Source organism: Canis aureus, chromosome 8 (assembly GCF_053574225.1).
Source record: "Canis aureus isolate CA01 chromosome 8, VMU_Caureus_v.1.0, whole genome shotgun sequence".
NCBI classification, from domain to species: Eukaryota; Metazoa; Chordata; class Mammalia; order Carnivora; family Canidae; genus Canis; species Canis aureus.
This window is the reverse complement of record NC_135618.1, coordinates 53,168,181-53,195,466: the sequence shown is the minus strand read 5'-3', so window position 1 is coordinate 53,195,466 and position 27,286 is coordinate 53,168,181. Positions and strand designations below refer to the sequence as shown.

The 27,286-nt window shown below is 39.3% G+C and overlaps 1 protein-coding gene across 4 annotated transcripts in view; it reads right to left on the bottom strand.

Annotated features, from left to right (window-relative positions):
- Nucleotides 1-818: 818 nt before the first annotated feature.
- LOC144319103 (acyl-coenzyme A synthetase ACSM4, mitochondrial) overlaps nucleotides 819-27,286 on the bottom strand; it is a 54,270-nt gene continuing 27,802 nt past the window's right edge. For all 4 annotated transcript variants that reach the window (XM_077906884.1, XM_077906883.1, XM_077906885.1 and 1 more), the window contains 13 exons: nucleotides 23,682-23,928; nucleotides 21,558-21,768; nucleotides 17,329-17,536; nucleotides 12,396-12,539; nucleotides 11,434-11,590; nucleotides 8,911-8,990; nucleotides 6,833-6,956; nucleotides 6,009-6,089; nucleotides 5,777-5,878; nucleotides 4,990-5,117; nucleotides 4,793-4,892; nucleotides 2,766-2,885; nucleotides 819-1,239 (listed from right to left, as the gene is read on the bottom strand). In XM_077906884.1, coding sequence (XP_077763010.1) covers nucleotides 1,153-1,239; nucleotides 2,766-2,885; nucleotides 4,793-4,892; nucleotides 4,990-5,117; nucleotides 5,777-5,878; nucleotides 6,009-6,089; nucleotides 6,833-6,956; nucleotides 8,911-8,990; nucleotides 11,434-11,590; nucleotides 12,396-12,539; nucleotides 17,329-17,536; nucleotides 21,558-21,768; nucleotides 23,682-23,879 — 1,740 coding nt within the window. In that variant the 5' untranslated portion in view covers nucleotides 23,880-23,928 and the 3' untranslated portion in view covers nucleotides 819-1,152. The remainder of the gene's footprint in view (nucleotides 1,240-2,765; nucleotides 2,886-4,792; nucleotides 4,893-4,989; nucleotides 5,118-5,776; nucleotides 5,879-6,008; nucleotides 6,090-6,832; nucleotides 6,957-8,910; nucleotides 8,991-11,433; nucleotides 11,591-12,395; nucleotides 12,540-17,328; nucleotides 17,537-21,557; nucleotides 21,769-23,681; nucleotides 23,929-27,286) is intronic.

Here is a 27,286-nt window from a genome sequence, read left to right as displayed (position 1 = left end):
GCTTTTGGTATGGCCAAATATTTCGCTTGTTTTTCATAGTTCCTGATATTTTCAGAAAAATCAAAATAAATTTGTTCCCTGAAGATTGGTGCTCTGTGCTCTTTCTTTCTTCCTGCCTCTTAGTAAAGCTCTTGCTTTATAATAAATATCTCATAACTGATCCTTATATGTCAAATTATATATCAAAAGTTATGTTCATTGATGATAAAAAAATTATAAAAAAAAAAGTTATGTTCATTGATGATATACATGATATAAAACTTTTAGTAATTGCTCTTGATTAATTATTTGTAAGTAATCCAAACTTCAGATATTTTCCAGTCAACTTGCATCAAAAGGGAGGTATAGGGCACCTGAGTGGCTCAGCTGGTTAAGTGTCCAACTCTTGATTTCAGCCTGGGTTATTAGCTCTAGCCCCTAGTTGGGCTCTCTGCTCAGTGGGGAGTCTGCTTGGGATTCTTTCTCCCTCTCCTTCTGCCCCTCCCCCTCTCTAAAATAAACATCCTTAAAAGATACAGTAATACAGTATTTAATTAAATTTACTTACTGGCTTTTGAATTACTTATATTCCTTATTTTAAAATTAATGTTTTAATTCACTTTTTTTTTTTTTTTAAGTAGGCTCCATGCTTATAGAGCCCAAAGTGGGGCTGGAACCCACCATCCTCAGATTAAGACTCAAGCCAAGATCAGGAGTCAGGTGCCTAACCAACTGAGCCACCTAGGCACCCTTTTAATTCACTTTGAAGAACTAGTAATATAAGATGTTAAGCAGAAGAATTTTTTTTTTTTAAGCAGAAGAAATTCTATCTTGAACACTTTTCTTAGAATAATTGTTCTAATCTTTATTTTGACTTAGGCACAAGATACATTCATTGTCCACTGTGCTTTTCTAAGTAATCATTTTCTATTTTAAACCCTGGAAGTCATTAAAATCATTGCCTTTGTCACTTTGGTCATTATAACTGTTTTCTTCCCAAATATTTTTAGATCTTTTTTGATTTAATTTTTGATTAAGTACAGAACAAAGTATAGGGTTTCTCAACTAGAAAAAATCTTCAGCATTGTAATAGAGTAGTCACTAAATTATCAGAAAACAAGGAATAAAAGAAAGCAAGCCTATGACTACATAATGCCATAGTTTCTTATCAGGCTATGTCCGACCCCATTCGTGGTCTCTCAAAACGTGGCGTTTGATTTTCCCAGTGACTGTCTTTGGGAGTTCTGGAACAAATTCCACCTGATTAACAGAGAAACATACTATGAGACACAATTCCATTTGACAATCCCAGTTGTCAGTACAATAGGGAGAGCATTTGTGTAACTGGCGAGTTTGAGTCTGGGGGTTGTTTTAGCTTAAGCTCATTAAAATTCTTGTGTTTATACAGTCCAGTTGACATTGGAGCTACATCATGAGTTTTTAGTGCAAAGGCTATATGCTTTGTCAGAAGAATATAATAATACCTTTACTCTATTGCTTCCCTTCCAGTTCCAACTAGACCTAGGCCTTTACTACCCCAGGGAAACAGAGGCCACACCTAAATGCACAGAGAAACCAGTTAATTCATGGGTTTTGGGCTTTTAAGACCTGTGTCCAACAGTTTCTGAAGGAGACTTTGAGGGATAATTTTGAGTACAATTTTCCCTTCATGCTCATGGTAAAATCTGTTTTCCCTCTCTCGAGATGTCACTATTTAAAAATTTTCTCAACATTCTGAAAATCAACTGGTGACTGATTTAGTAAATTTAATGGAGAAAATGTAGCTAGTTCTTCGGCTGAAGTTAATGACCCTTTTGGTTGAAATACCAATTGAAATGGAATGCTCATATCAGTATCAACAAGATTCCAGGATGAGAAGAAAGGAAATTGCAATGCCATCTCTATGTTTTTAAAACTTTTTTTTTTGTTTTGTTTTTTTTAAGATTTTATTTATTTATTCGTAGAGACGCAGAGAGAGAGAGAGGCAGAGACACAGGCAGAGGGAGAAGCAGGCTCCACGCAGAGAGCCCGACGCGGGACTCGATCCAGGGTCTCCAGATCACGCCCCGGGCTGCAGGCGGCGCTAAACCGCTGCGCCACCGGGGCTGCCCAACTTTTTTTTTTTTTTAAAGATTTATTTATTCAGAGAGAGAGAGAGAGAGGCAGAGACACAGGCAGAGGGAGAAGCAGGCTCCATGCAGGGAGCCCGACGTGGGACTCGATCCCGGGTCTCCAGGATCACACCCCGGGCTGCAGGTGGCGCTAAACCACTGCGCCACCGGGGCTGCCCACCATCTCTATGTTTTTATGTAAAATTATTCTCAAAACCTTCCTTGAAGGTTTCGGAAGAGATTTTACAGTTTCTTTGGATAATATCTTTTTTCTGAACCTAAGTTTGGTCACTTGATACTTAAAGGCTTGTGCTTTGAATTTGGAAGAGTATTATGGCTTGAGGGTCATATGATAGCTGAATCAGGTATGGTCTTTAAAAATTTTCCACCACTTCTTTTTCTCATGGAATGGGACTGATTAGTCTTATAAACTGATTAGTTTCTTTATAAAGTAGATACTCAGTGTTGCAGAGTTGATCAAAACTAGTTTATCAAACATTAAGTGTTCTAAAATAAATTTTCTAAAGCAAAATTATTAGGGCTAAACAAGTTAAAATAGGTGTCTTCAACTTACATAATGAGCTACCCTAAAGTTAAAAGCTAATAAAATCTATGTACTTAATAGCTTAGAGCTTGTTTGATAACACACTTCACTTCTGGGCAAAAAATACTTACCTTTCTTGGATATTTGTAAGGTGCAGTTGTTTTTTTCACATGATCCTGAAGTTCAAGAGTTAATTTCTCTGGGTTGGATGATTTAAAGGGTGCAGATAAGACAACAAAGGCTTTCACTACCTGCAGAAGAAAAGTCCATTTATATTGATGTTTGTTTTTCAGACACATCAAGAGTTGGAACCAAGGCTGAACACAGGTACTTAAAATTATTTGTTAATAGCAGCTTGATGCAAATCCAGAGATCTCTGAAAAGAGCTTGGATACAAGTCAGGTTTTGAGATCTAATTCCAGATAAATGGTTTGAGTGTGAGGAGAACAGTGTTTCGATAAAGCTAAAAGTTGAGTTTTATTTACATGTCACACATGTATTTAACATTTCAGTCGGGGTCCTAATATTATACAGGCAGTTCTTGATTTACAGATGACCACTTCAAACCTACACTGTTAGAAGCATGTAATAGGGAGACAAATGGTTCCAGAGAATATGGCTTGAAAGGGATTTGGGGAGGTTTGGTGGAGGGATTTGTATGCTGCAAGATGAACTCTCAGGAGGGATTCATCTACCTCTGAAAAGTCTTTTCTGCTAAATATTTTTTGCTTCTCTTCTGAATACTATTCAAAACCCACCAATTAGATAATTACTGAGATTAGTTAAGTATAATTTAAATTATCAATTATTCATACACTGATTCCAGTTGGTATTTACTTCTAATGTTCAGATGAAATCAAATATATTGAGAGAATGAGAATATGGTGGCAGGAAAAAATGCTTTGAAGAATGGAATCCATTGAGTGTGGAGGTGGTACAGGAGGTTTGAGTATGGGATCGATAGAGTCACTGCAGAGGCTCACTGATATGTAAAAGACATTGTAGAGGGTGCATGGGTAGCTCAGTTGGTTAAACCTCTGTCTTTGGCTCAGGTCATGATCCTGGGGTCTTGGGATAGAGCCTCACACTGGCCTCCATGCTCAGTGGGGAGACTCCTGCTCCCTCTCCCTCTGCCTGCCACTCCTCTGCTTGTGCTCTCTCTCTCTCTCTCTGTCAATAAGTAAAGTCTTAACAAAAAAAAAAAAAAGGCATCAGAGAAGGAGATGTGAAAGGATGCTGATACACAAGCTGTTTTTGAAATTTTGCTGAGTCTGTAAGAAACTTCCTTGAGGAAGGGAAATGTCTACCTTCCATACTACATGGCTTCCTCCTAAAACTAAGTCTTGTCATCCCCCAAGTTCCCTTTCATTAGGTCCTAAGTAGGCTTGTGGGACTTGTTTGGGAACCTAGCAACCACCTTCTATTTTCATTGTTTCTGTGAAAAAATGTAGTTTGATTTCCATGACAGTCATACACACAGTAAAATCTGCTTTTTCTTATGCAGCACCTAATGGCCCCTTTTAGTAATAGTACACTGATTTTCCTATGGAGTATTACCCTAACTTCTCTCTCTGGAGGTGTTGGCACTAACTTCTACCTCCAATGACCAGTATATGATCCAGGTCTGGCTAGTGAGCATATACCATTCCCTGGACCACATTGGTTAGATATGTGATCTAAGATAGGCAAATGTTATTCTGGGAATTGCTTGAAACTGTTAGAAAAGGAGCTGTCTCCTTTACTGGTTGTTATGCTGTGTACATTTGGAGTCGGTTGCTACCAAGTAGGAAGAACCTACCTGAATGGAGCCAACCTAAAGAACAACAGCCAGGAAGATGAAGAAAGACAGAGTTTTGCTAACTTGACATGAATCCTTGGATGTAGCTGTACCTGAAAACCTCACTTACATGTGAGCCAATAGATTCCTTTTTTTTAAAACTTAAGTCAGTTTGAGTTGAGTTTCTGTCACTACTAAAAGAATCTTAATACATCCCCCTTGGGACACAACTCATTTGTAAAGTTGAGTGCCTAGTATACATTTTTGTCACATGTGCTTCAAAACAAGAATTACATGACTACTCCTGATTCACTCTCCAGAGTGGTCAAATGGATAGAATTGGAAAATATGAAATTGCTACTTTAATGACATTTACTCTACCTCTCCTCTGATTGGATCTGGACTACTGACCACAGCTGATTCAACCACTGCTGGGTGTTCAATTAGCGCACTTTCTACTTCAAATGGCCCAATACGGTACCTAGAAGAGGAAAAGAAGCCCTTGATCACTATATCACTCAAGTAGGAGATCTCCCCCTGGCAATCTGTTACTCTGTAAGAGTGGCAAGTATACAAACCCAGAAGATATGATGACATCATCAGCTCTGCTGACAAACCAGAAATACCCATCACTGTCCATGATGCCTCTGTCTCCAGTGACATAAAAATCTCCTCTTATTGTGGCAGCAGTTTTCTCTGGATTGTCCTAGGAATCAAAGATGACTTTGGGGGTGAATTTGGTTAGGATAGAAAAAGGGATATGGCACCCATGCAGTGACTAGTACATTGCACATACTATTTCCAAAAGAATATAATTTTTTTTAGGGCACCTGGGTGGCTCAGTCATTAAGCATCTGCCTTTGGCTCAGATCTCAGGATCCTGGGATCAAGCCCCATGGGCTCTCTGCTCATAGGAGAGCCTGCTTCTCCCTCTCCCTCTGCCTGCCACTCCCCCTGCTTGTGTTCTCTCTCTCTCTCTGTTAAATGAATAAATTCTTAAAAAAGAAAAAGAAATTTAAAAGGTGGTTCCTACTGTAGAATACTAAAGGTTCAAGAGTATAATGAAAAGGAAACCCCACTTCCACCTCTTCTGTCCCATATCACCCCCTCCCTGCTCTCTGCAGCTTGCCTAGTTGTCTTTTCTGGGGACGAGCATGACAACTGGTTTCTTATACATAGAATTTAATCTTTACAACCCATAGGAGATTGGTGATATTCTCCCCATTTTACAGTTGATGAAGTAGACTTGGATTTTGTGACTTGCCCAAGGTTACACAGCAACACATGGTGGATATGAAATTTGTACCCAAGTCTAAATACCACCTTTCTATTAACTTATAAGTAGCACATTCTCCATTCTTGTACCACATATTCAGAGAAGAAACAGAAGGGCCTTGTGGACTTCAGTCTGAGGGCAATTTCCCCTTCTTTGCCAGGTGGTAAGACGTTGCCATTTTCATCTATAATCTAGAATGAAAGAAAATTTAGATTCCTAAAATTTTCTTTTTACAAAATGAAAACAGGTTATGAATAGTTGTACACTGAATAGCAGAGAACTGTAAAACATTCTTTGTTGAAACAGTCAGATATTACCCACCTGGACATCATAGGGTAGTACTCCTTTCCCCATAGAGCCTGGTTTAATTTCTTGTCCTTTCTGATTGGCACAAATTATTCCCTATTGAGAGAACATGTTTTATATAAGAATATAAAAATTCGTTTTCTGTAGCTATTTATATCATGACAATACAACATAAGAGTCAGTTTTGACTGGACTGATTTTCTCGGCATGCATGCTTGTCATATATATATATATATATATATATACACACACACACATATACACACACATATTATTTTAGAACAGTGCTTCTCAAATGTGAGTATATGTCAGAATCATCTGGAACATTCATTTTTCAAGCACAGGTTGCCAGGCTCCATCCCAGAGTTTCTGATTCAGTAGTTCCAGCTAGTGTGGGGTGGGATGTCTGAGAATTTGTGCTGCTACCGAATTTCCACATGCTGCTGATGCTGCTGGATTTTGGACCATACTTTGAAAAACTGCTCTTTTAGACTAAGGGTGCCATTTAGTGGTGCCATCTTGGGATAAATTCCCCACTGGGGCTTCTCTGGTGTCCTCAGTACCGCTGAGAAGATGAGCCACATGATTCTGACTCTCTCCAACCTAGCTTTTAAGACTTCTGAATGGGGAGAAAACAGAAAGACTGCAGGGAATAATCCTAATTCCCCTCTAGCCAAGCCTAATTGGGCAATTCAGAGGTTCTGGTAGTTAATGGCAAGGTAAAGTATTCTAGGAAACTCCATAAAAATTTAGAGCACCAACAGGGCTCTTCAGGGGCTCATTCTGGAGTTGAAAGTCTCCCAATATGCTAAAATTTCAACATTTCCCATTAAACATACCACTTCTGTCTGTCCATAGCCTTCATACAGCTCCAGCCCAGTTTGTACCTTCCACTGTTCCAGCACCTCTGGGTTCAGTGGCTCCCCTCCGGTCAAGCAGTGCTGTAGTTTCTTGAATTTATATCTGCAGACACAGAGTCTCATGGAGTCTTTGGGGGGAAGAAGTCTGAGTAGCCTTCATTAAAAAATTATTAGGAAATTCTAACAAGCAACTGAGTTAGAGAAGGCAAGTGTTAGGAAGGTTCATTCAGCAAATATTTTTGAGCACCTACTATCTTGCCAGACATGGTTGTAGATTATGTGGGGCATGTTAGTGATTAAAGTAAAATTTCCAGGGACGCCTGGGTGGCTCAGTGGTTGAGTGTCTGCCTTCGGCTCAGGTCGTGATCCTGGAGTTCTGGGATGGAGTCCTGCATTAGGCTCCCTGGGGGAAGCCTGCTTCCCTCTCTGCCTCTCTCTGTATGTCTCTCATGAATAAATAATACAATCTTTAAAAAAAAAATTTCTATACAGAGTTTGCATTTTAGCAGGCTGTTAAAGGAGGGGAGAAAGTAGGAGAAAATGCTGATAATAATCTTAAGCAGTTATTATGAACCAAGTGATAAAAACAGCTAACATTAATTGAGCATTTACTGTGCTGTGAGGGCTTTAGGAGCACTCTCATAATCCTCATGTCCGTATTTTACAGATGAGGACATTGAGGCTGGGAGAACTTAAAGAAATTGCCAGAGGCCTCATGAAGGGCTGAGTTGACTACTCTGCACTTAATATTTGTGTAGTGTCTCCCCAAGTGGGCCACGTACATTGAATTCTCACCAGAAACCCATGAGGCAGCTCTTAATCCTCTCTCATGGATAGAATTAAGGGATACTTACTTAGATCATCTTGAGTGTTTGAGGTCTCACTAGTAGTAAGCAGTAGAGCCCCATTTGTTTAACTTTGGAGATTAAGCTTTTCACTACTGGCCTTACTACTCTGCTGCCCACTTTCTCAAGTGAGAAAATCTGAAACCGCTGGGCTCTGATGCATTGAGGTCTCCAAGGGGCAGGACAGGAATTGTGCCTATTCAAAGTAACCCTTGAAAGCCCTCAAACTACTCTTGAGATGTGAGCAAGATGTTCACATTTTGAGGGATGCCTAGGTGGCACAGTTAGTTGAGCATCTGACTCTTAGTTTTGGCTCAGGTTGTAATCTCGGGGTTGTGAACTCAGGGTTGTGGTCTCAGGATCTTGGGGTTGTGAGATTGAGCCCTGTGTTAAATGCCATGCTCTGGGGGCAGAGTCTGCTTGAGTTTCTCTCCCCTTCTCCCTCTGTTCCCTCCACCACATGCTCCTTCTCTCTCTCTCTCTCTCTCTCAAATAAATAAATAAATAAATAAATAAATAAATAAATCTTAAAGAAAACAAAGATGCTCACATACTGAGGCCCACAAAAGAGTTGACCCTGACTAGGATAAGAGAGGTTTCAGATCTGCTTTATTTTGTTTCACAGCACTCTCTCTCCTGGGTGTCCATACTTGGGGGGACTGAGGACAGGTGAGGCTGCACTACTTAAATTGTTTCTCTCTTCCTTTCTCTTTCATGCAGTCAATTCATATTGGTTAAGTATATATACATTGCAAGTTCACTAGGGGTTCAGGTGATTTGGATAAATTGATTACAATCCTCAAGTCATAAGACTTACATTAACTTCTCTTCAAGGCAGTATAAATGCAGTTATATTTTGGGGTAGAGGGAGGTTAGTTCTTGGACTGTAGGGTTCTGATTTTCCCTGAAAAAACATTTATTTGCCCCTTAGAGGCTATTTCTAGGGGAAGCTGAGAGGCAATTTGGGCAATATCTGCAGACATATTTAATGGTCACCAGGGAGGTTCTACTGGCATCTAGTAGGTGGAGGCTGGGTAGTATGCTGCTCAACATCCTGCAGTACACAGGACAGCCCCCAACAATACAGAATTACTCGGTCCAAAAATGTGAACAGTGGCAAGACTGAGGAGACTTGCACGGAAATGGGGGAGATCTGTGATGCTGGACTGCAGCTTTTGTTTATGCTTCAAATGGAGGTTTCCACTCAAGTACCTTTTCAGATCTTTCTGCACAAGCATCCGGTACACAGTGGGAGCAACGCACAGGGTTGTGATGGGATAAGTCGTGAGTGTCTGGATGATGGAGAAAGACAATTGTCAGAAATGGTTAATTAGAGGCCACAACTAGAGCTGCTGTCTGCACCCCCTCATCCTCTTTCATGACATTTCCATTATATGACATTACTAAGAATCAGAAAGCAAGTATTTATTAGTTGTCACTAGTGGCTGTATGTCTGTTGGGAATTTACAATTATTGGAAAGAAAATGTGTATGTTACAGTAATAGACATACACAATCAACTTCAACTGAAAGTACATTGTTCAATTTGAGACCAACTCCAAAGTATCAACTGGTTTATTCTACCTCAGGGCTGCAAATTACCTTTCACGATGGGATTTTGAAACCTCCTGCCCATATATTCCTACACAGTACTCACTCTGAATGTAAACTAACCTACCAAAACCTTCCAACACTCTTTCTATAAAAAGATCAGTCCTGGGGCACATGGGTGGTTCAGTCTTAGATTAAGCCTCCAACTCTTGGTACCTCCTCAGGTCAAGATCTCAACGCTGCGAGATTGAGCCCTGTGCAGGCTCCACCTTCAAGGTAGAGTCTCCTTGGGATTCTTTCCTTCTCCCTCTCCCCTTCCCTCTGCTCCTCTCCCTGCTTGCGCATGTGTGCTCTCTCTCTAAAATTAAAAAAAAAAAAAAAAAAAAAGACAGTCGTTTTGCGTGAATTAAATGCATTAGTAAGGCGTTTTTCAGGTCTTTCCCTAACTTTAAGATTTGCCCCACTCATTTTACCTCCAGCTCCTTGAAGAAAAATAATAACCTACACATGTTGAATCTAGAGATACTCATGTTCTAGATGCCCTATTTCTAGAGAGATTCCAGTATATCAAATAATAAATTGACAGTTTGTATTTAATTTAAGCATTTGAGAGAATCCTTTCAAGATGTATTTCTAGGCTATCTGGATTGTCAAAGATCAAGAAAAACTTTTGATCTGTAAGTGAGCATTTCTATTGTCTGTACTTGCTCCCTGGATTCCAACTGTTCTTCATAAGTGTAAATGCATGTAACTAAGAATAAAGTTTTTAGAGCACTTAAAATACACTATCTTTGTAAACTAAGAATATTCCTTTTTTAAAACATTTTTTTAAAATTTATTTATTTACGATAGTCACACACACACACAGAGAGAGAGAGAGAGAGAGAGAGAGAGGCAGAGACACAGGCAGAGAGAGAAGCAGGCTCCATGCACCGGGAGCCCGACATGGGATTCGATCCCGGGTCTCCAGGATCGCGCCCTGAGCCAAAGGCAGGCGCCAAACCGCTGCGCCACCCAGGGATCCCAGAATATTCCTTTTTTTAACTAAGAATATTCTTATTTCAATAGACTTAGTTAATATCAATACCACATATTATTATATTGTCAATATGCCTTTTTTAATATATTAAATAAGATTATTACAATAAGAATATATTATATATTTTACTTATATATTATATAATATTTAGTATTTTATTTTAAAATTCTTATTTCTTAAAATGCAGGTTTTGTAACTGCAAAGTTAGTTTATCTACTCAGGGCACTTTGTAAAACCTGATGCAGAGGTCCCAGTTCTTATGTTAGCCACCATTTCTGTTAAGACCCTGCAGCCATCTTATCAGACCAGTTAGCAAAATAACAGGGTGAGTACAGCTTTTATTCACACACAGGTGTGGTGTTTAATAATATGTATTTCATTAAACATAATTGGTTTTTCATGGTTGATAATTGGCCTGAATCACATCTATTTGTCTTTTTTTTTTTAATTTTTTCTTATTTATTTATGATAGTCACACAGAGAGATAGAGAGAGACAGAGATACAGGCAGAGAGAGAAGCAGGCTCCATGCACTGGGAGCCCGACGTGGGATCCGATCCCGGGTCTCCAGGATCGCGCCCTGGGCCAAATGCAGGCGCTAAACCGCTGCGCCACCCAGGGATCCCTGAATCACATCTTTCTAAAGGCTAAAGAAATCAGAGCAATCTGATACCTTAGTCTAGCTGTATCTGGCGGAGAAGAAGCATGCCTGATTTCAAGACAAATATTGGGTTCTGAGAATTCACAAACTGAGAAGCACAGGGTGAGGGGAAAATGGGAAGGAGCCGCTCTGGGAGAAAGGCAATTCTACCTTCAATCTTCTCTATACAGGTTTTGGATTTTTCACCTATTGTTTATGTTTCACTGAATCGGAAACCAAAGATTTGTTTAGACTTGAGACTCATAATCTGTTATTTAGAACCTCTCAGGTGGGATGTGAGCAAATCCTGAATAGTTTGAAGCAGGAGAGTGTTGTAGGTGTTCCTTCTCTATTAAATACATTCAAAAGCCAAATCCCCAGATACTTCATTTCCTAAAAAGGAATGATTTCCAGAAACCTAGGAAACTATATTCTGAAGAATCATTTCTTTGTGGTTTTGGCAGGGAAACGAAGGGAAAGATGTAGTAGCTAGTAGCCATGACTTACATCCAGTAAGGCGTCAGTGTCAAGCTGTGCCATCCGATGTACAAAGACACAGGCTCCCTGAAGCCAGGATGAAAACACACTGCCAATGGCAGCCTTGATCCAGCCAGTGTCAGACACATTCCATATAATATCTGAGGACTTCAGGTTTAGCCAATACCTAAATGATATGGGGAAGCAACAAGACAGACCAAAAAAACCCGAAACAAAATTTTAAAAGCAGGAAAGCAAACAAACTCATATCTTCAAAAACTGGCCAGAACCTCAATGGCTACAGAGAAGGGCCAAAAGAAGCCTGAAGGCAGGATGAGCAATTCTAACTCCTACTTTTGTTAGAGGACTTTTTCAGAATCCTAGGTAATCAAAGTAGAGAGGGAGGCTGGGTTTGACATGATATTCTGAGTTTGTTCATTGATGCAACAAATATTTATTGTGCAAATATATGCCAGGCAGAGTAGTGAGTGAGATATACCATCAGATATTTGCTTTTACTTTAGGAAGACATATAGTAGATAAAAACACAATAAAATAAGAATATAAATCAGTATCATAATTTCAAGTAGTGATAAGTGCTCTGATGAAAATAGGAAAATGTGATAGTTTTAGGATACCTAGGAAGGCCTTTCTGGGTGGGTGAGTTTACCTGGCAGTGAGAAGGAACCAGACATGCCGTTGTGGACATGGGGTCAAGGTTGATTCCTGTACATCACCCTGTACTCATTGTGACAAGTGAACTCCTTAATCCACATCACCTATTTAACCCATAAATTCTTGCTTGATCAGTTGGTGAGATGGTGTCATTTACTGAACCTAATTAGTCTGGGCAGGGGCATAAAGGGTTCTGTTTTGTAGATGTTACACTGGAGAAATCTAATAGTCATCCAAGTGGAAGTGTCAGCTAGGCAGTTGGATATACATATTGGCAGCTCAGGGGAGAGTTTAGCAAAAACAGTTTCCCTCCCTACCTTCCACAGATGGTGTACCCAATTCCGAGGCTGCTCTGAGAGTGTAGGGCCATCTTGGGAGAGCCTGTGGTCCCACTCGTGAAATAAATGGCCATTGGTTCTTGACTTCCTGTCTCCACACAATTGTGCTCTGAAGAGGCGGATCTGTAAAATATGGGTCCCAATATGATAGCTAAAGATGGCAGACAAGTTTAACTCTGAGATTATAAATATACATATATATTTTTTTTCTCTCTGCTACTTATGCCCCTTTGATACCAGAAAGCAGTTAATAGAACAAAACTTAATCCAAAACCTCCTTGATAGGAATTTCTCAATAAATCCTAAAGGGATTTTGTAGATCTTTGCTAAGCTTTAATAATTCATTGCTCTCTCTTTTTAAGCACCACCTCTGTATAGGCCACGTTGACAGCCAAGATGACTTTCAATATCAATGACAAAAGGATGTGTTTTTTATTTACTTAAGCATTTTTTCTAAGGTTTTTTAATCTACATTTAAAAAAATCAATAATGAATCTTTATGAATTGTTTATTAACATTTCAGGAGTTTTTATACTTAAAGGAAGATCTTTTAGATCTTCTCTAAAAGAGGATTTGAATCAAACTTTTTAATACTTATTATTCAGCATCTTCAACATCACTGGCAGACACGGTCATGTGCTACCATATAGCATCCCATTCTTCCTTGCACTGATAAAACTCTCATTTTGTTCTGGTATCAGGCAGTCATATGCTTCAGGGGAGACTGTTCCTTATATAGCTCCAGGGAGTGAATCTTGATTATCCTAAGCCAATTGTGGTAATTCTTATACCAGAGACTGATTTAGGAATGGGCACATGGTACAGTTATGGTCAATGAAATTTAAAGGCTTTATGGAAAAAGTTTCCTTAATACAAATCAAAACCACAATGAAATACCAGCTCATACCTGTCAGAATGGATAACATTAACAAATCAGAAAACTGTGGTGAGGATGGGGAGAAAGGGGAATCCTCTTACATTGCTGATGGGAATGCAAGTTGGTGCTGCCACTCTGGAAAACAGTATGAAGTTTTCTCAAAAAGTTGAAAATAGAGCTACCCTATGGCCCAGCAATTGCACTACTAGGTATTTACCCCAAAGATACAAATGTAGTGATCTTAAGGGCCATCTGCATCCCAATGTTATAGCAGTAATGTCCAAGATAGCCAAACTATGGTAAGAGCCCAGAAATCCACCAACAGATGAATGGGTAGAGAAGATGTGGTATATATACGCAATGGAATAGTACTCAGCCATCAAAAAATGAAATCTTGCCATTTGCAATGACATGAATGGAACTAGAGGGTGTTATGCTAAGTGAAATAAGTCAATCAGAGAAAGACAACTATCATATGATCTCACTCATATGTAGAATTTAAGAAACAATATAGGATCATGGGGGAAGGGAGGGAAAAATAAAATAAGATGAAATCAGAAAGGGAGACAAACCATAAGAGACCCTTAATCATAGGAAACAAACTGAGTTACTGGAGGGGAGGGGGTTCTCGGGATGGGGTAACTGGGTGATGTAATGAGCACTAGATATTATATAAGACTGATGAATCACTGGGACACCTGGGTGGCTTAGTGGTTGAGCATCTGCCTTCAGCTCAGGGGTCCTGGCATTGAGCCCTACATCCAGCTCCCCACAGGGAGCCTGCTTCTCCCTCTGCCTATGTCTCTGCCTCTATCTGTGTGTCTCTCATGAATAAGTAAGTAAAATTTTTTAAAAAGACTGATAAATCACTGAATTCTACCTCTGACAAGGAGATTTTCAATTAGTGATTTCATTGTCTGACTGACTCTCGTTGGACACCTGAGTTTTATTTTTCTGGATTTTCCAGAACTGATTATATGTTGATGACTTCCACATTTGTATTTTTAGCTCCTTGAGTCTAAGACTCCTGTATCTACCTCCTGCTGGACATTTGGGTGTTCACGGACCCCTCAATATTCGTATGTCCAACTTTCAACTCTTTCTCCAGCTGATACTACCTAACCATCTAGTCATCTACCTTAAAAAGCAGATCAACCTTGGTTCTTTCCTTTATTCTCTAAGTCCAATCAATCTTCAAGTCCTGCTACTTCTTTACTTTGCCTTCTTCCCTTATCCCATTCACCAGAGCACGGATTCAGACCCACATCTTCTCCCCCACTAGATTTGTCCCAGAGTGGCCTCTCTAATTCCAATTCGATTCTTCTCAAATTCATCCTCTCTACCGCTGCCAGAGAAATTGCATTAAAACCCTAAACTGACCCTACTTCATTTCTTAAAACTTGTCAGGCTGGCTTCCCTTGTTTGTAGGTCACGTTAAAGATTTTAGCATGGCATATGAGATCTTTATAGGAGAGGCCATAATCTGGCTTCTGCTTGTCCTTCTGGATTCCCTTCTGACTTCATATTTTGTCCTCCAGCCTAAACTGAACACCTCAGGATTATTTTTGCCTCCATATCTTTGTTCATTGTTCCCTTGCCTGAAACACTGTTTCAGTCCCCTCAGGACCAGAATCCAGGGTCTTAGACCCACAGGGAGGCTCTTTTTACTAGGATAGGAAAAGAGAAACATCAGTCTGGCCCATAATTTTGACCTTTTCTTTATCCTAATGTGAACATTTTAGGAAATGTTCATGGACTTCTATCCTTGGGAACTAGAAGGAGAACAAATGACTCTTTGAGTAGAAAACCGACTAACAATGATGATATTTGCCTAGTTTTGCTACATGGTGTTTTCTGAAAGACTAAATATTGGCAATAATAGCTCTCTTTTCCCTAGTTTTTGAGAAACCATCTATAGCATTTTTGGAGTTATGATGTTCCAAAGTTGCTTGAAATAGGGATTCCCTTCATCTTGAAAACTGTCCCTCAAACGTACAAATTTCAATTTGAAATTCATGTGAGTTAGAAGTCTTTTTTCCTCTGAGTTTTGTGGCATCTTTAAGGTTTCATAGGCACGCGATGGCATGTTATAGAGTTGTTGAGGGCAGGGGCCTCTAAAGTAGGGGTGCTTGCTGCCCAGGGGTATATAAGACACCTAGGATGAGAAAGAAACTAGGACTTCAAATGATATGTATTCTATTCATCCACAAAAGTATACGTATATAACTTATAATACATGTATTGGGGAAGTGTGTTAAAAATATTTTATTATTGGAGATCCATATTCAAATAATCTGGATACCATTACCTTAGGGAATCACTGCACTTCTGAATGACTTTATTAACTTGAAAATAATAAGAGTAATTATAATTACTGTAGTATTTATGGAGTGATTACTCTGTGCCAGGTGTCATGCTAAGCACTTCACATGCATCATCACATTTAATTCTTCTACAACCCAGTGAAGTATATACTATTTTTATCCCCATTCTGTGGATAAGATACAGTTTCAGAGATGATACTTGGCTTATCCAAAGTTACACATCTATCTATCTATCTATCTATCTATCTATCTATCTAACAGCTTATAAAAGACAGTAATAGGATTATCTGGCATAACCATTCTCTGGGAGAGAATTTTGGGACTGACCATTAGAATTTGGTTTATATTAATTAGTAGTATAACATTTCATTTCAGCACAAAACCAAAAAAAAAAAAAAAAGAAAGAAAGAAACAAAAAACCCTGCCTGCCCTATTACATTCATGATCTCTTTCTTTAAACATTTTTTTTTTTTAAGATTTATTTATTTATTCATGAGAGACACACAGAGAGAGTCAGAGACACAGGCAGAGGGAGAAACAGGCTCCTCACAGGGAGCCCTCTTTCTTTAAACTTATCTGAAATAGTTTATTAAAAAGAAACTATTGAAAGATAATAACATTCATTGACATTTTAGTCCCCCTCCCCCCCCCTTTTTTTTTACAGTTTAGGAGCACTTTCCCACATAGCTTATTTTAGCTTATTTTATCCTTAAAACAACACTTGAGATATGTGCAGCATAATTATCCCTATTTTACATATGAGGAAACTTAAGGTTAAGTGATCTGTTTTGTTCATTCAATTATTCAGCAATATTTCTTAAGTACCAAATATACCAACTATATGGTAGAGTGATCAACTAAACAGATAAACAGTGCCTCTTCCTTCTTGGAGCTTACAGTTTGGATCAGACGTTGGCTCTTCTATAAAGAGCCATATAACAAATGTCTTAGACTTTGTGGGCTATGTGGTCCCTGCTGCAACTACTCTATTCTTATAAGATGGAAGCAGCCACATGGGTGTGGCTATGTTCCAATAAAACCCTATTTACAAAAACAGGTGCTGAGCCTGAATTGGCCCATGGGCTCTATTTTGGCAACCTTTATTATAGAGGAGAAAAACACAGTAAATAAGGGAACAGATGACTGGATGTGATATTCAGATAGTGATGAGTGCATGAAGAAAACAAGGTAAAAAAAAAAAAAGAAAGAAAACAGGGTGATATGATAGAGTGGCTTGGAATTCTACTGTAGATAGGATGGTCAGAGACAGCCTCACTGAGAATAAAACATTTGAGCTAGAGTCTGTTGGAAGGAATCAACTTTACCTAGTCCTTGAAGAGGACTAGGGAAAAGCATTCCAGGCAGAAGAAACAACAGGTGCAAAGCCCCTGGGGTGGGGCATGTTTGAGGAATAAAAAGGTAGCCAGAGGGAGTCAAGGCTGTGAGTGTAGTGGGAGATGTGGTCTAGAATTAGGCTAGGGCCAAACCATGCAGGATATTCATCACAAGCCATGGTAGGAGGTAGGGAAATGGAGGCAGAGCTACATCCTTTCCTCTGTCCTTAAAAATCTCCTATTAGGTGATTCTTTTATGGGAAGGAGTCTAAATCAACTGACACTATTGTTAAGTCCTTGGAGGCTAGGTGACACTGAGATACAGTTGTGATTGGTGTTATTGCTGGTACTGCAGATGAGGTGGGGAAAATACTCACTGAAATAATTCCTGGAAGTTGAGCCACCCATCCTGGCTGTGTGAGGACACCAGGAGTTTGGTCTTCAAGTTGGGACACTCTGACATGATGGACTCCACAGCTGGGACCACGTCCTCACTGACCACAACACATTTGGCCTTGGATGCTTGCAGCCGATAGAGAATGTCTTTAGCTGTCAGCTGGGTTGTTCCTGGCATGAAGACCAGCCCTGGGAAAGAGAGAGCCCTGAGCTGAGATAGCAATCTTGTCCATTAGGTAACATTGTGGACTATGGAAATGGGCTTTGTGCTTGGGTGGGGAGGAGCTATGAAATACAGCCTTTGGTTACTCCTGTCTTGGTCCCCAGGGATATTCCACAGGGCCTTAGAGAGGGAGATCTCTTAGAGCAGTGGCTTCAGAGTTTGACAGTCTATGAGTCTAATTCTGTCCTTGTGACTTACTAGCTTTGTGACCTTGAACATGTTACTTGATCTCTCTGTGCCTTCCTTTCCTTATCTGTAAAATGGGGAACATAATAGTAAGTGTCTGGCATATAATAGGCATTATAATGGTGCGCTATCATTATGTAACATTTTTGTGGAATATTTGAATCATTATTATGTCATACTTAAATAGCACTTTATAGCTCATAACACATTTTCAGGAACATTATTCAATCTTCTGAACCAATGGTCCTCAAAGTGAGTTCTGCAAGGTAATCCACTGAAGATGAGAAGAAAAATTATAATAAATTTATTTTTTTTAATGATTTATTTATTTGTTCATGAGAGACACACAGAGAGAGAGGCCGAGACAGGCAGTGGGAGGAGCAGGCTCCTCGCTGGGAGCCCGATGTGGGATTTGATCCTGGATCCTGGGATCACGCCCTGAGCCAGAGGCAGATGCTCAACCGCTGAGCCACCCAGGTGTCCCAAGAAATTAGAATTAAAAAAACTTTTATTGAGATATTAGTATTCTTTATATTTTTATCTCATCTTGTGTATATTTTATAGCATGCATGCTATATTGTACAGAACAATAAAAATAATTTTTTTTTTTAATAAAAATAATTATATCCAGATGGGATGATGTGTATCCCAAATATTTTCTTGATAGATTTTGCAATCAGAAGAGCCTAGAGGCCACTGTTACAAGCAGCCATGTTGGTCCATGCAGTTGGGATATGATATTGAGTCACAGCCAGTGAGTGGCAGAGTCAACTTTCAAACCTGGGTCTTCCCAGTGGTCTGGAGTTGTCAAAGTTTACCTATACTCCTTTCTCAATGCTTAGTATATCTCACTTTTCACTCCATTCTAAACACTGGCCTGAGATGGCCCTGCTTTTAAAATACCTGTTCCTTATGAGAAAATCATATGGGAGAATTAGATGAAAGACAGAGAGAAGGTGGTTTGCACTTTCTAACGTGAATCAGCAAGGAAAAGTGAAATGTATATAAAGTGTTACGAATAGCCACTACCATTTATTAAGCACTTATTATGTGTCTGCTATCTCATGTAAAATCAATCCCAGGACAGAGACATGACAACTGGCCCAAGGGTCCCAAAGTCAGTAAGAGGTAGAACCAGGTTTCAAAGACACCTTTCCTAGGCTCCCAAGACCTGTGCTATATAGCAGACTACTTATTTCTTGGAGAATTTCCTGGTGAAATGGGAGATGTGGATTTGAATTCCTAGAAAGGAGACAATATACATTGAATGCATATATATTCAATAAAAAATATATTTTAAAGATTTTATCTATTTGTTTATTTGACAAGAGAGAGAGAAAGAACAAGTAGGAGGAGCAGCAGAGAGAGAGGGAGAAGCAGACTCCCTGCTGAGTGGGGAGCCCAATCCAGGGCTCCATCCCAGGACCCTGAGATCATGACCTGAGCCAAAGGCAGACACTTAACAAACCGACTGGGGCACCCTCATTGAATATATTTTAAAACTCTCATATGTCATCACCTCTTGAGAAAATGAATAAATATATGACATTAAGGAAGTTAATTAAGAAAATACCTTATAGGATCTCAGATAGTACACTCTATATAAAAATATAAGATTATTTATTTTGCAAACACTTGTTCTTAAAGGCTCGGAAATTATTAATATTCTTGGTATTAATATTCTTTGTGACATGAATGTGTTCAGTGGATAGTGTGGGGATTAAGGAAAAGTTCTCTTCTGGTGGATTTCAGGCTGTACACACTTTATAGTAAAAGCAAAATATTTTGCCATGTACAATACAAGCATCTCAATATTTACTCAAGAGATTTAATAATTCTGAATTAGAAAACAATCCTCAGCTGCTTGCTTAATATTTAAGTAACTGAATGTTTTGACTATTCAGCTTGTGGGTTTGTTTTTAATCTTGGCATTTCGCAAATTGCTTAAATTATGTTAAGTAATATTGATTACATTTTTAATGACAAACCACCTTTAATCTCCTTCCAACCCACAATTGGTTTCACATTTCCAAGTTCCTTTTTATCTTGAATGCAAAAAGAATTTTATCTATTGCTTTTTTAAAAAAATTAATATTGTTAATAAGAGCATTTTTCAACCCTATTATGAAATCCTTATAATTGTCTTTTTAATGATATCATGTCAACTTGAGGTATCATAATTTCATCTAACAATGAACATACCTCTTTAAATCTTTGTTAGCTAAGTCATAATTTATTTAATCATTTCTATATAGTTGTTTTGAATTTTTTATCTTATTAATGATATTGTAACAAACATTTTTGTGTTCTCTACAGTAGTTTTTCCTTTGGTATTCTTATTTATTTTTGATTTATAAACATATCATGCTTTGGAGTAGGGATTGGCAAACTTTTTGAGTAAAGATAGTAAATATCAGATAGTAAATATCTTAGGTTTTGTGGGCCATTCCAGCTCTGTCTCAATTAGGAATTCTGCTGTTGCAGAGCAAAAAGAACTATATAGACAATATGTAAATGTGCAAGCATGGCTGTATTCCATTAAAACTTTAAAACTTTGTTTATGAAAATAGTAGGCCATGGTTTTTGTCAACTTCTGTCCTAGAGGGGAAAACAATACTATATAATTTTTATTTGGGGTACATTAAAATTACTTCTTTGGTAGAAAATGTATACATTAATCTTTTTGCCTGAAAAGAGGCCGAGGTTTTCCAACTGGGATCCACAGTCATATTCTTAAATGTCCTTACATTCTAAAATGCTTTTTATTTCATTAGTATTTTCTTATCAGGGAGAATCCAAATATATTTAAGAAAGTAAATTCTTGATAATCTAGATAAATGTATCATAACCAGCTATGCCAAGAGGCATTATTATCCACATTTGCTTTGATAGAATTCTCTGTTTAAATCCCAAATGCAGAGTGCCTGGGTAGCTCAGTTGGTTAAGTATCTGACTCTTCATTTCAACTCAGATCATGATCTCATGGTTGTGCAACTGAGCTCCCCACTGGGCTCCATGTTCAGTGTGGAATCTGCTTGAAATTCTCTCTTCCTCTGCCCCATCTAGTCCTGTCTCACTCTTAAAAAACAAATACATAAAATCTCTAAAAATAAACAAATAAATAAATCCCAATTTCAAAACTTTCTAGTTGTGCAACTTTGGATAAACTTCTTAATATCTCTGAACCTCAATTTCCTCCTTGCAAACTTCTTTTTTTTTTTCTTTTTGCAATACCCACCTATTAATAATAATAGTTGTTCTTATTATTCCATCATGGTTGCTCTTCATCTCAACTCTTATTTTTTTGTTCTTTATAAGCATAGCTTCAGTCAGAACAATTCAGAAAAAACTCAAATTTCATTTTCTTTCTGTTTCTGCATAATTTAAAAATGTTAAATATCGGGCCACCTGGGTGGCATAGTCAGTTGAGCATCTGACTCTTGGTTTCTACTTGGGTCATGATCTCAGGGTCATGAGGTGGAGCCCTATGTCTGGCTTGTGCTCAGTGCCACATCGCCTTGAGATTCTCTCCCTCTGCCCTTCCCTCCTGCCTTGCTTGTGCACTCTCATTCTCTCTCTCTCTTTTTGAAAAAAGAAATGTTGGGGCACCTGGGTGGCTTGTGGCTGAGCATCTGCCTTTAGCTTGGGTCAGGATCCTGGGTCCTGGGATCGAGACCCACATCGGGCTCCCTCCAGGGAGCCTGCTTCGCCCTCTGCCTATGTCTCTACCTCTCTGTGTGTCTCTCATGAATAAATAAAATCTTAAGAAAATAAAAATAAATGTTAAATATTGGCACTGACCTGTTCGCATACAAGCCACGTTTACAAGCCACCACTCTGGGATACGGGGCAGAATCACGGCCACTCGGTCTCCTCTCTTTAGGCCACAGGGCTTGGTGAGCACGTTGGCAGCCTTTCGGGAAAAGGAGCCTAGTTCTTCAAAGCTCCATTTGACTTCATCCCCTTTGCCATTCACCCACCACAGGGCTGGGTTGCTTGGTCTCTCTCCTGTCTGGCAAGGGGCACATGGGAAAGAAAGAAGGCTTACATGACTGGTCTACCAAATAGATGGGACATCTGCCATTACTTCCCCTCAGCATTTGTGCTGGTAGATTCTAGTCACAGCACCCCAGTTTGTCTTTGGGGGAACTCTCCTATTGAATACAGCCTAGATGAGACAACCCGTCAGGGTAATTATTCATTGGGTTTTTGGTGCTTACATATCCCCAGGGAGCTGTCCTGGTTCCTGGTCTTGCTGAGACTGTATGGCTTGCAACCCAGTTTTGTGAGCACTCCCATGTCCAATAAATTTTTTTCTTGCTCAAGTTAACAGTCTGTTCCATCCAAATAACCCCACTTGTACTAAGGTTGATTAGGAACTTAACATCTTTTTTTTTTTTTAACCCAAAAGGCTAAAGTATGGATTTCATAGGTAACAAGGAATAAGATGGTGGGCTTTTCGGGGGAGGCTCACCAAGAGATTGATTCCTGGAGGAAACTTTTCATATGATTCTACAAAGTACACTGTCCATGCTGCAATACCTCTTTGTTTTATGTGTTACCTGGAAAAAAAATTATTCCTCCTTTCTTCCCCTATCTGGAATATCTGGAACGTTGCTTTTACTGTCCCCGGTTGGAAAACATTTCAAAACTCAATTTCCATTTTATTTCCTCTGTGAAGCTTTTCTTAACCTCCTCTTCTTCTTTCAGCTGTGCTGTATTCCTGCAACATTTTGCTCAAATGCTAGATGACTCCATGACACTATGATATAGGCCCTGCCCTATGGGTATAAGCTCCCTAAAATCAGGAGTTGGTTCCTGTACCTTTGAGACTGGTGACCTTGGATAAGAAGCTTAACTTCTATGAGGTTAATTTCTTTATCTGCAACCCCCCAGGGTGGTAATGGGGATTAGATGAAATAATATAGGCCGGTATTTCTCAATCTTTAGTCATTGGAGTATCACTATTTTTTGCCAGATCTGTCCACACCTGTGCTATTGTTCCTTGTATTTTTCTTTACATCTGCTCATTTTTCTTATGTACATTTACTTAAGAAGGAAAATGCTTTTATTCATCACCATAACTGGAGAACCAGCTACTACTTGTGAAAAATAGGTTACTGAAAAATAAGTACATTAAAAACAAAGTATGCCCTTAAATTTTGTCCAGAGATTTTCAACTACTACCTGCTCTTTCTGTTCAAAAAAGAGTTTAGCAAGAATAAGAGAGGCTGTTAAAGATGTAAATGGATTTAAAGGAAGATTTTCCCCTCAATTTAATAAGAAAGATTGATTCAACATTATTTGATGTCTTGTATATCTTATGCCTGCATTTGCTGAGGCACAACTCCTTGCAGTGAATTTTGGTAATCACTGGTGGGTAAGTGTCTAGCTCAGGGCCTGGGGTGGGGTGGGGTCAGGAAGCAGGGACTTGACCTGAGGCTACACTGCAAACATTCAAGGCTTTTTGCTTTATTCTTTTCAACATCTGATTTTCTCCTAATCACTGTCATTATAAAATCAAAGTTCAAATGACTGTCATTAGAAAATCAAAGTTCAAATGACTGCTTTTTGGATAAGCCTATGGCCAGCTCAAACAAATGAATACAGAGCAAAGAGCTGCTGCATGGGACATGAAGAAAATGAAGGAAAAAGAGGCAGGACTCTATAAGTGACCAGCATGAGCTGGACTGAGGAGGCTCCAGAGAAAGACAGCATGTGGAGTTTCGTTTCAAAGATCTTCCCTTGGGGGGGGGGGGGGGGGGCGGGTGAAGATCTTCCCTTGGGAGAGAGAAGGGTAAGGGGAAAACAAAGGAAAGCAAAAAGGTTGAAAGAACTGGGTGGAAATGGACCACAGAACAAGGAAATGGGAGCCTAAGACGTATGTGAATACCAAGCATCTAAAGGAAGCCTGTCATGTCATACCTTCTCTTTTTGGGACCACTGGTCCAGCACATCCCTAGCAAAGTTAAATTTCTTAGGCAATGACTTCTCACAGCGATTTATGGCTTCAAAGTCAGCAAGAGTCAGAGAGGCACAGAGCTGGTGATCTTTGTGAAGGTACCGGCCTGTTGGCTTGGCAAGCCAGATGAATCTGAATGACTGGTAGCGGAAAAACAGCATGATTCCCAAAGGGCTTTGTCAACTGATGTGAATATGGAAATTCAGCAGCCTGTGGGGAGAGATAAGTGGAGAGGGTTAGTCTCTCTCCAAATGCTCTGTGGTGAAATTGGGGAGTGGATTGTAGCTGTGTGCCACCCCTCCCACACCCGCTGGAAGCTGGAGAACACCTGAAAAAGACCCCCATACATCTTCAGAGTTGTGGCAGTCAGCCGCTGCTCAGTCTCCCCACCACTGGCCTCTCTCTCTTTATTCTGTCTATGATCAGATTATTCTTAAAAACAAAACAAAACAAAACAAAATTGATGACTATAGATTTGTCAAGCTCCCACCTCCTGTCCCTATCCTCTTCTCCAACCAAACAATAAACAAACAGAATATTTGTTGCCACAGTGGACATTCAAACCCTGCTTCTGTCTCATACTCGATTCTAACTATTCTCTAACTCCTCTCCTTGAATTTCCTCTTCCAGTAAAAGAAGTCCATTCACTTTTCATGAATGTCCATTTCTAGCCCTAAGATTTAGTTTGTCATTCTGCTTCCTTTTGGCTTTCCTGCCTTCCTTTCCCCTCAGTCCTTCATTACAATTGGTTACAAACCTTGATTTAAGTCCTGGCTCAGCAACTTTCTGAAGGTAGGACCTTGGGGAAATCACTTACCTTTCCTGCACCTCAATTTTCTCACCTGTAATATGGGGGAGGGGAGGAATATAATACCTCTCTCCTAGGGTTATAATGAAGATTTAATCAGATAATGTGTGTAAAAATGCCCAGCATGTAGACAGTACATTCAAAGTTTTAACTAATGCTTTTGTTAAGATTATTTTCAGGGTGCCTGGGTGGCTCAGTGGTTGAGCATCTGTCTTTGGCTCAGGTCATGATCCAAGGTCCTGGGATCCAGTCCCACATCAGGCCTCTCTGCAGGGAGCCTATTTCTCCCTTTGCCCATGTCTCTGCCTCTCTCTCTGTGTCTCTCATGAATAAATTTTTTTTAATCTTAAAAAAAAGAGATTATTTTCATTAGTACTATGGTGGCATAAGCTCATGAAATAGTTTTACTTTATACATCAGGAGACCTGGACTTTACTCTGGACTCTTTCAAAACTAGCTTTATGTGACCTTGGTAAGTCACCTTCCTACTGCCATCTGTAATTTAACATTATTTTCATAATACTGTTATTTCTTCCTTTGAATTTCCATAATATGCATCAATATTCCCCGCATGAGGGATGCCTGCCTGGGTGGCTCAGCAGTTGAGCGTCTGCCTTCAGCTCATGGCGTGATCCCAGGTCTGGGGATCCAGTCCAGCATCAGGCTCCCTGCAAGGAGCCTGCTTCTCCCTCTGCCTATGTTTCTGCCTCTCTCTCTGTGTCTCTTATGAATAAACAAGTAAAATATTTTTTAAAAATGTTCCTCACGTGACAGTTTTTTGCCTAAAATTATTAATTGTTGTTTTCAATATATATACCTTGTCTCCCTAACCTACCTAGATGGTGTGGGTAGAGACTATGTATTTTATCCTTAGCACTTCACATGATTTACAGGGCTGTCTTCAATAATAGAAGCCAGTATTTATTTATTAAGTGCTTGCTGTAGACCAGGCATTTTGCATTTCTGATATTATTTAGTATTCATGACAATATTGTGAAGTTGGTGCCATTATTATCTCTATTTTACAGATGGGGAACCTGAGACCTATGTAGACTTAAGTAACTTGCCTAAGGTCATTCGTCTCATAGTGGCAGACACCAGGTTTCGACCTGTATGATCTGACTTCAGAGCTTGTGTACTAAACCTCTCTGCTATTTAGCCTCCTTGTGTTGCCTTCTTTAATAAAGGTTTCTTGCTGCAAATGAATACCCTTATCTTTTTGCCTTTTGGTCCTCCAACTTAGTTGCCTTGTATGGAATGGAAAAATCTTCAGGTGCAAAGGGTGTCTGAGTCTGCCTCAGAACAAAGGATGTAAGGTGTACCATCCCCTCATTGTTGTTATCAAGCCTTCTTTGCTGCTCAGGGTGATGTCTGGAGAAGCAAGAGCCCCATTTGGTGCAAATGCAACTTACTATAGCATAGGAAGAGCTATTTCTGGCAACATCATTGGTATTAAAATCTCCATTATGTCAAGAATCCACAAGGAAGAAAGAAAAAGAACCACCTGAGCAAGTGTGGTGGATGTAGCAAGAGTAGAGAAGGGTGGGGAAAAGGAAAGTAGTGGGGCTATGCTTATGATTTATCATTTTGCTGAAAGTGAGACCCCACTTCTCTCCTAAACACACACACACACGTATACACATCCACACACACACGCAAGCACATAGACCACATACATACTTGCATCCACACTTGTCTCTCTGGATGCCTTTCGACAAGATGCTTAATATCTTCAAGTTTCATTTCATCTGTACAATGAAAATAATGGTAGTACCTTCTTCATTGGTAGTTGTGGGTTTTAAGTGTGCCTTCGCACTGTGCCTGGTGGGTAGCTAGGACTCAGTAAACCCTGCATGTTAAAAATCAAACTTCAAAGCTGTTTATTGCAGAAGGCTTTCACTGTTTGATATAAACAACAACAACAACAACAACAACAACAACAACAACGATAAAAAAAAACAGAAAAGAACTAGAAAAGCTATTGGATTGGAGCCACCAACATTTTGGTAGCTTATTTTTGCCTTAAAAAATGCCCTGTTACTGTGCTCCAGGCTGAACTCAGCCCCATCAGTCTGAGGCATTCTAGTCTTCACTTCCATCATTTTGACCCAGTTTAATGATGAATTGGAAAGATTATCAAGACATGGGACACCTGAAAAATTCTTGCTTCCTAAGGAGAATAGTGCAGATAACAGAGCACATAGTTTTTAATGCAAATCTTTCTCTTCTCCTCCAAATTAAGAAATGATGAATTTTTTTTGAATCAATTTGATGAATTGTTCTGATTACCCATACCTCCATAGATAAATTTGCCATATCATCAAATTAACATACCAACAAGTCTAAAACTAAATATCATAAAATAGATCTGATCTGAATATACACTTCAGCATTACCTGCATTATGTGCATCATCAGTGAAATAGGTCTTGCATATACACACAATCATTACTAATAAAATGCAAATCAAGATATCTCAGAGGAGGATTTTTCATTTAAACTGTAAAAATTTTTTTGCCAGTAACATTTCTTCTTTCTATCTCTTCGGTCTGCTATTGATTTTCTGGGTAGATTTGTACGGATAGGCCGTTAGGAAGATCACGAAACTGAAGAGCCGTCATTTTGCATTCAGCACAGCCATTTCCTGACTTTGGATCCTGCGGGAAGTTCACATGATTCCAGGATCAAATCTGAGAATCACTGACTCTTTTAGGTAGAAATTGTATATACACGTGTTTAGCAAAACATTTCCGGAAGGTAT